This window comes from Tamandua tetradactyla, chromosome 14 (genome assembly GCF_023851605.1).
Source record: "Tamandua tetradactyla isolate mTamTet1 chromosome 14, mTamTet1.pri, whole genome shotgun sequence".
In the NCBI taxonomy this organism is placed as follows: domain Eukaryota; kingdom Metazoa; phylum Chordata; class Mammalia; order Pilosa; family Myrmecophagidae; genus Tamandua; species Tamandua tetradactyla.
Genome location: NC_135340.1, coordinates 88,136,247 through 88,145,016, shown reverse-complemented (window position 1 = coordinate 88,145,016; position 8,770 = coordinate 88,136,247). Strand labels below are relative to the sequence as shown.

General features: G+C 65.0%; 1 protein-coding gene across 1 annotated transcript; it reads left to right on the top strand.

Annotated features, from left to right (window-relative positions):
- The first annotated feature begins 212 nt into the window (after positions 1-212).
- C14H14orf180 (chromosome 14 C14orf180 homolog) lies at positions 213-8,770 on the top strand. Its single transcript, XM_077126671.1, has 5 exons — positions 213-317; positions 4,218-4,323; positions 5,288-5,417; positions 6,767-6,802; positions 7,262-8,770. The coding sequence occupies exons 1-5, from the start codon at positions 256-258 to the stop codon at positions 7,465-7,467; spliced, it is 540 nt and encodes a 179-aa protein (XP_076982786.1). The 5' UTR covers positions 213-255; the 3' UTR covers positions 7,468-8,770.

The following is an 8,770-nucleotide window of genomic DNA, read 5'->3' as shown; positions in this document are numbered from 1 at the left end:
TGAGGTGCGCTGGGGGGACCTTTAAGCCCACCCCTGCCAGAGGAGCTGGGGGGCGGGTCTCCGAGCCCCCCGGGAGCCTCCAGGCTCCTTCAAACTAAGTGGAGAGTCATGCCCGGGGACTCGGGCTGCCAGGAGTCCGTTCTGGGGTGTCTCCCCCACTGCAGGGCGGCCCCGCTGTAAGGAAACCCCGTGGCGGCGTGCCAGCGCCACACCTGTCCTGCCTGTGTGGCAGCCGTGGGTCTGATCACCGGCCGAATGGGGGCCCTTGGGCCTGGTTGGAGGGTCCACACCCGTGGCACAGAGCCAGCAGAGGACAGGTGGGTCGGGCCGGTGCGAGTGTGTGTGAGTGTGTGAGGGTGCCTGCAGGGCTGGCGCACCCCTCCAGCCCCGTGGAGGGTGCCCGGGCAGAGGCGTGGGGACCTGGCGGGCTGCAGCGAGGTCCCGGCACCCACTGAGGCTCACAGGTTCTCAGGGGCCCGGTGCATTGGGGATGCCCCCACCGTTCCCAGCGGCCACTCCAGGGCCTGGCCCCGCTCAGATGGGCATCCCTCCCCAGCCGTGACGTGGCCCAGGCCCCTGCTCCGGCGCCCGGAGCTATTTTCCGTCCTTTATCAGCCATCTGTCACGCACGGGCCCCGAGCCCAGAGGCCTCGCCTTACGTGCTGTCCCTGCCAGTGCCCCCACGGCCCCCGCCCCCTTGTCACCAGGGTGGAGGCCCAGGAGGCCACAGGGTCCAGGCAGGGGGTGCCCAGGGCTTCCCCTCAGTGGAGCAGAGCGAAGGGGCACGAGGAGGGGCTGGGACAGGGCCAGCCCGCAGGCATCAGCAGCGGGTGTCACCGAGCACTGGCGTTGCGTGGGCTGCGTCTCAGCCCTGGGCACGTGCACAATCCACCATACAGCTGGGTTAACGGAGGCACAAAGATCCCCAGAACTTGCCATGGCACACAGCTGCCCCTGACGGAGGAGGGAGGAACCCAGCAGGCTGCCTCTAGGGAACTCCAAACCCCCAGCAAGGTAGGGGAGGGCCAGGCCCGGGCATGCAGACACACACTGGTTCACATATGCACACTCACACATGTGTACACACCCACGTGCAAACACAAATATGCACACACGCACGCACATGAACACATACAGACACATTCATACATACACTCGCAGATGCATATGCACAGAGCACAGGTGCACACTCAAATGCACGTTCACACACACACACCATGCAGTCACACACACTGCACTCGTGCACACGTGCATGTGCATTTGCACATCTGTGTTCACAAATATAAACACAGTACCGTGTGCACACACACACGTGGACCCACACTGTGTGCACGCATTTGCCCACGTTGTCTCAGCCCCTCTGAGAGTAGAATGGATGAGGCCACGGGGGCAGGTGGAGGGACATTGGGTACCTACAGTCCACAGGGAACACGGGGCCTCTGTCTGCACAGGAGAGCTCGAGCCGGGATTCCACGACCCCTGAGATGGCCCAGGACCCACAAAGGCTCTGCCTGCTGTGGGTGTAGGCAGATGGGCATGGTTTTGGCTTCATGCCACTCCGGGCCTCAGTTTCCTCTGTTGAGAAGTGGGAGTAAAATCCCATTACTGCAGAGCACATGAAATGACACCAGGTCCTCACAGCCCCCAGGCACACAGTGGCACACAGGTGACAGAGGTAGGCATACAGGTGGCAAGGTGGTGACACACAAGTGGGCAATCAGGCTGCACACAGGCAGCACACAGGTGACCCTGGCTTCAGGTCGGGGGACAGCAGGGACATGGCATTGTCAAACAACCCGTCCAGGGATGTCCTGGAGCAAGGCGAGCACCCCCAGCCTCAGCTGGTGGGGCAGCCCCTCCCCTGGCTTGCTCCTTAGGGGCTGTCATGTCCCTCCTGGGCCCCGGTGTCCCTGTCTGCACGTGTCCAGCACCTCTGTGCCCAGAGCATTGTTTGGGTAAATGGCCCGAGTGAGGTGGGGGCAGGGAAGCCCCTGGGTGCCGCTCTGGGCAGGAGGGAAAGGGGAGTGGGAGGAGAAGGAGAGGGGCTCACAGAGGCTGGGGGGAGCCTCCAAAGCTCCAGGGAGTCTGCAGGGTGGAGGGTGGACGGGCAGGCCTGCGGGGTGTGCCGAGGATGGGGTCCCCGAGGAGGAGGGAGGTGGGCTGCGGGAGCACCAGGAGCGCCAGGGGTGGGGACAGGGCTCCGGGAGGATGCAAGGATGGCGCCCTGAGTGGGCAGCGGCTGTGGGGTCTGGAAGGCGGGACTGAGCACCTGGGAGGTGGCCTGGTCAGGTCCCGGCCCCAACAGGCCTCGCTCGGGGATCTGTAAAACAGGAGGACGGCAGCACCTTCCGAGCCGTCCTGGGGATTAAATGGCTTTGGGGGGCTGCTGGCGTCCACAGGAGGGGACTGGAACCCAGTGTGAGTTGTGTCTGCGGCCCCATTCGACATGTGGTCACTGCGTGACCCGTCCTGTCTGCAGCTGGACACTGCAGAAGGTGCTGCCCAGGGATCAGGAGTGCACTTGGCCTCCCCGACTCCCATGTCCCAAGAGGAGACCTGGGTTCCCCAAAGGGGCTGTCCCAAGACCGATCAGTCGGGCTTTGGAGCCAGCTGCGTCCTCCTCTGCAGCTGCCCCGGCTTTGGCTCCTCGGGTCCCCCCACCCAGAAAGCTGCTCAGGCCGCCCCCCCAAGCATGTCTGCGTCCCCAGCCCAGGCTGAGCAGCCTCCCCAGGCCTCTCCTTCCGCCCGTCCTGCATCCCAGAGACCACGGCCGGAATCCCTGCCACACCCCTCTTCCCCTCCTCTCCTCAAGACCAAAAGCGGAGCCTCTGACCCAGCCAGGGGAAACTGAGTCACAGAATGTCCCGGTGTCTCCGAGCTGCCCCGAGTCTCGCCCAACTTTGGGCACTGCTCCCACACTCCCGAGGTACACTGCCCCTGGGGAGCGAGGCGGCCCCACAGGGTCTCCACATACACAGGACACATTTTTGGGATGACCATGGTCCCAAGGAGGGAGCCTCTCCCGGGCCTGCTACAGCCTCCTAAGCCCCTCTCCGCACAGATACCCAATGGGGAGCCGCCTCCACCTCCTGGCTGGCTCCTCCATCAGCCCTATTGCCAATAAAATCCCCGATGCTGTGCTAGGAGAAAATCGCTCTTTCGGAATAATTGAACTGTCCAGACAGGTCCACGCGCACGTCACTAACCCCCCCTGCCCCCTCCTATCTCCTGGGAGGAAACTGCCTGGGGCACCCCCGTCTGCCTCCCTCGGGTCAGCCGTGCTCCTTTTAGGGTGAGCCTGAGGGCTAGAGGTTTGCCCCAGCACACTCAGCCCAGTCCCTACCCTCCTTGGGGAAGCAGGTGGAAGCCAAGGGAAGCCCCCAAGAAAGCAACCATGGCTAAGGACCCCACACAGGGGTGAGGGCAGAACCCCGGGGGTGGGTCCCCTACACCCGCCCCCAGCCCGCCCGCACCGGCCCCGGGTCCCCACCTGGACCTCACCTCCCCAGGGCACCTGTCCCCCACCTGGGGTGCCTGGAGGGCTTCAACAGTCAAGGGACCCCCAAAGGACATGAAAGGCACAGCACCCCAGAGCAGCTGCAGTTAGTGAGACAGCGGGGTCAGGGACCTCCTGGCAACCAAAAACATGCTAATCACAGCAAAAGGTAGCATTTCCCACCTACTCAGAGAACGATTTAAAACGGGGGGGGGGGGGGTAAGGGGGGAGAGGAGCAGAGGTGCTGGGCGAGCATAGGAGGGTTCTGAGGTGGGACCAGAGGAGTCCACACACACCCCCAGTCTCCAGTCAGAGAAGTCCCCCCTACCGAGCCCTGACAAGGCTCTGGCCCCTGCAGGGGCCCCTGACCCCCCAAAGGGGCAAAGCCCAGCTTTTGTGGCCGCAGCCTCCGCCTTGAGGAAGTGGCGGACGGGAGGACGGCATGCCAGCTTCCCCAGCCCCCGGCCCGGCGCCCCGGCCCGGCGGCAGCCCGCAGGGTATTTCAGGGCGGGGAGAGGGGCAGCCGAGGGGCAGCAGGGGGCTGGCCGGGGAGGCGGGGTCTGGAGCGAGCAGAGGAGTCCGGCCCTGGGGTGACCCGGAGGGAGGAGGGCGCCCGCCTGGGCAGGGCCGGCGCCGCGAGGGGCTCAGGCCGCCCGGCTGCCTTTGTTTGCATTCCTGCGAGGGCCGCTTGCGCAATAAGGGCGGCTCTTGCTTATCTCAGGGCCGGTTCCCGTCAGCCAGGACTGCAGTCCGCGCCAGCCCCGGGCCGACTCCCGGCTGGAGAGAATGAGGAGGCCGCCGGGGGCCCCATGGCCTGGCCCGGCAGGGTAAGGCCGCGGGGAGCCTGGCCCCTTCCTTCGGGGTGGGGAGGGCGCTGGGCCCTGGGAGGAGAGAGCTAGGGGCGCCCCGAGGGGCAGAGGGCACCTGGGCCGGGCTGGAGGAGGCGGAGGAGGTGGGAGCTATGGCGGGTCCGGTCCTGGGGGACAGAGAGGGGAGGTAGGTGATGCTGACCCCGTGGCCCAGTCACTGCCACACCCCACCCCCACCCCATGCAGCCTGGAGACATGCACCTGAGGGGAAAATGAGGGTCAAGTTCCCTAAAGGAGAAATACCGGCAGCTGGCACAGTCCCCCAGCCCTCCACACTGCCCAGGCCCAGCTGTGACCAGGGCACCTGACACAGACCTGAGCTGAAACTACAGTCCAGCAGAGCTCGTCAACAGCAGACCAGGCCCCTCCTGCACTGGCCCTCCCTCCACCAGTCTCTTGCCCACCCGACCCCCACCGGGCAGCTGAGGCAGGGCAGAGGGGAGGGGGGTCAGCGGGGCCCAGCCTGGCCCTCGGGGAGTTGGGGAAGGTCCCAGGTCCTGCTCTGCACCCACTCAGACCCTCACCTTGTGTCGGGTCAGGGACAGCATCCAGGGTCCCCCCACGGAGCCCAGCCTTTCCCTGCCCACCAAGTCCCCCGAGAATTTGGGGGAGCCCATGCGTGCCACCCTCGGACAACACCTGACCTGAAGCGCTGTCACTGCCCGCAGCTATGGGCCCGCTCTGCCATCAGGGCACTGTCACAGGCACCCGGGATCTGCACAGAACCCACCGGGGCTGGGGTCCTGAGCAGGAGACCCTCCCGGCTTGTCTGAGAGGGGCTTGTGAAGCCAGGCCAGGCGCGGCTGCCTCTATCTTCACACCTGCCGGTCTGGGGGCAGGGGCAGGTCTGCAGGGGTCCCTCTAACCAAGCCCAGAGAAGACACCACCCTCTCATGGTGCTGTCTGCAACCCCCACCCCCAGGAAGAAGGTGACGGGTGCCCCCCTTCAATCCTGAGACGGAGCCGGACAGCCAGGAGCGGCCAGGGGGCCGAGCCACGGAGGGGCACAAGGCATGTGACGTTCCAAGAGCCGCTGGAGGTGGCCGTGCACTGTAAGAGCTCCTGGGAGCCCAGGGGCTGAGGGGGAGCAGGGCGGGGGGGGAGGGGAAGTGGGACAGGGGCGAGAGGGAGTGAGACAGGGGGAGGGGGACCGGGGAAGGTCGGGGGCCACCAGCAGCGCCTACATGCCCTGGCGGGATCCGCGGCTACCTCTGCAGCCCACGGGCATCACCCTGTTATAGCCCAGGCCCTGCCGGGTCCTTCCGAGCAGTCCCAGAGAGATAGCAAGTGGCAGGAAGAAACAGAGGCAGCGGCTCAAGTGTTACCTATTCTCTCAGGGGGAAGGCTGAGCCAGGAGAGCGCAGTGAAGGCTGCCCTTCCTCTTTCCAACCTTCCTGGGACCTCTGTGCCCTCAGCCCCCTCCCCCTTTGCTGGCCACCTCCCAGACTCTCCATCATTCTACCCCAGAACCCCACCATCGCCCCGGGCTAACCTCACTCCTGTGTGTTATCCACCCTGCATAACAAATTTCCGCAGTCTTAACGACTTCAAACAACATAAATTTATTATCTCAGAGTTCCCTGGGTCAGGAATCAAGGCACAGTTTAACTGGGTCCCTGCTCAGGCCCCAAGAGAGTGTCAGCCAGGGCTGGGGTCTCCTCTGAGCTCAGGGGTCCTCTTCCAAAGTCTCGTGTCATTATGGCAGAATTTATTTTCTTATTGCTGTAAAACTCCCAGCAGCTTGCTCTCTTAGGGCCAGAGACAGGATTTCTCTCTGACCTCCAGATCCTCTTTCTGTGGGCTCACCTGATAGGGTCTGGCCCACCACAGATCATACATTCACCTTTGACTAACTCCAAGTCAACTAAGGAATGTGAACCACATCTTCACAATCCTGACCCTTTTTCATATCCTATTGGTTAGAAGCAAGCCACAGGTCCCACCCAGTCTGGGGGGCTTAGATATCCAAGGACAGAATCACGGGGCCTTCTTAGAAACCCTTCTGACACAGCCCCCCTCCCCCAAGAAAGGTGCCCCTTGGCTCCCCCGCTTCTACCTAGAGGCTGAGCCCCCCGCCCACCCTCTGCCTCCTGACTGTACCCCCCCTCCCAACAGGGGGGACCTGGACCTCCCACTCCCACGAGGCACTGGCCCTGCCCAGCCCACCCACTGATCACGTTCCCAGTCAGCCCTCTGGGAGCTTCCCAGCTGCCCCGGAAGCAGGGACGATACCACCGAGAAACAGGCCGGACACGCTTGCCAGACAGTCCCAGGCAGCCCAGTGAGCAGCGGGGAAAGGCCCCTCTCTGGCCCCCGTTCAGAGGCCCCCACTCAGGGACTGCACGCTTGCCCCTCCCCAAGGACCCCCGCCCCGGGGCCCTCACTCTGTTCTCATTCCCAGACATCGCCCGCAGGGACGCCACGGCCACCGTCAGAGGTAAGTGCTTGGCCCCCAGGGGACATGGGCCCTCTCCCCACCCCCAGGCAGCGCCTGATGCAGCCCCAGGCCACCCCTGCAGCCACCCTCGCCCTGGGTGCCCCCACTGGGCCCCTGACAGGGCCCCCACCAGGTGGGCAGCAGGCCTGTCAGGCAGTTCTGCCCCTCAGCTCCTGGTTGTCAGGAGGTCACGCCAGCCGGGGCCACAGGGCAAGACCCCGACCCCAACCCCAATCCCAACTGTAACCCTGACCTGACCCCAACCCCAATCCCAACTGTAACCCTGACCTGACCCCAACCCCAATCCCAACTGTAACCCTGACCTGACCCCAACCCCAATCCCAACTGTAACCCTGACCTGACCCCAACCCCAATCCCAACTGTAACCCTGACCTCGACCACCGGGGCCTGCGTGTGTCCCCCTGGTCAGCAGCCCTGACCTATGCCCTCTGACCCCAGCACCCGGCCGGCCCGCGGTCCACGGCGTGTGCCCGCTGCTGCGGCTGTGCGTCTGTGTCCTGCTCGGCCTGGCGCTCGGCCTGTGCTGCAGCCGGACTGAGGCGGTGGCACTGGCCCTCGAGGGCGTCCGGGCCCGGCTCCTGGTCCTCGCCCTGCGCCTGCGGCACGTGGCCCTTGCCTGCTGGCACTGCCTCCAGCAGCTCTGACAGACAGAAGGACAGCGCGCCCAGGCAAGCCCCACACCCAGTGCCCTTGGCCCGGCGAGGGGGCCCATGGCCTCGAAACCAGGTGCTGGTTGATTGACGCCGGCCGGCAGGCCCCTCCCCCATGCTTTCTATGGAGGGCCCGCCGTGGGGTTTCCCTGGAAAAGGTTCCCCAGCTCAAGTCCAGGCCCGTGTGCTCCAGCTCCCTCGTCCCAGGGGAAGCCCCTCGACAGTGGGGGGACACTCTGGCCCCACATGAGTTAGGGGCTGCCGGGGTCCTGGACGCCAGAGACCCAGGGGGGAAGGCAGGCCCTGTGGTTGGGGGTTGTCCACAGGGTCTGTGGCAGCCCCTCCTGAGGCCGCATGCAGGTGGGGTCCTGGCACCCCCTTCCTCGTTGGTGTGAGGTGGGGATCCCACCTCGAAGCCCACTCCAACCCCCTCGCTCAGCCACAAGAGTCTGGGGGCTGTAGCACGGCGGGGATGCGGCAAGAGGGGGCAACGAGAGCTGAGCCCGGACCCCCGTGGCCTCTGGAACCCGCTCTCCAGCTGTCCCGGCTCTGCCAGGGCCCAGGGGGAGCCAGAAGGAGCTGGCGGGAACTGGGGGCAGGCAGAAGGGAGCCAGGTTGGAGCTGGAGGGAGCCGAAGCGAGCTCAGGGGAGAGAGGAGGACACAGGGGGAGGTCCAACAGAGCTGGAAGCCCTGGGCAGGCTCAGAGGAGCCCCCAAACCTTGGACTGGCTTTTTAAATGCCTGACCCACACTGTTTACTGGGGGGAGCTTGGTTCTCTAATAAAGCAAGCTGAGGCCTCTTCCAGTCTTGGAGTTTCTCCTGAAGCGAGAGGGGTGCGGACAGATTAGCAGAAGCCAGAGAGCCCTGGAGAATGGCCCCTCCAGTTTTGCAGTTACTGCAGGAGGAGTTCTCTTGGAACTGGGCATATTCCATCCGGTCAGGCAGCCCCCACGTCCCGCAGCCTCCAGAGCTGGGACTCCAGGCGCTCTTCCAGCTTTAGAATTTGGGGAGCCCAGGGTGGGGGATCCCAGCGGAGAAGGGACCTTTGTTTCCAATGGCAGTAGCTAGAGGGGAGCACGGCAGAGGCTCCAGAGGCCTCAGGACTGCCAGTGGCCCCTGCCCCAGCAGCCGACAGGCCACGTCACGTCCCCACACTCCTAAGGTGAAGTCACCAACCCTCACCACGGGTGGGCAGTGTCCTGCTGGCTCGTGCTCCCAGAGGGCAACCCTTCTGGCCCTGTGCCCCCCTGAGGGCAGTGGTGAGGGCTAAGGGGCTCCCCTTCCTGTGGGGCCAGC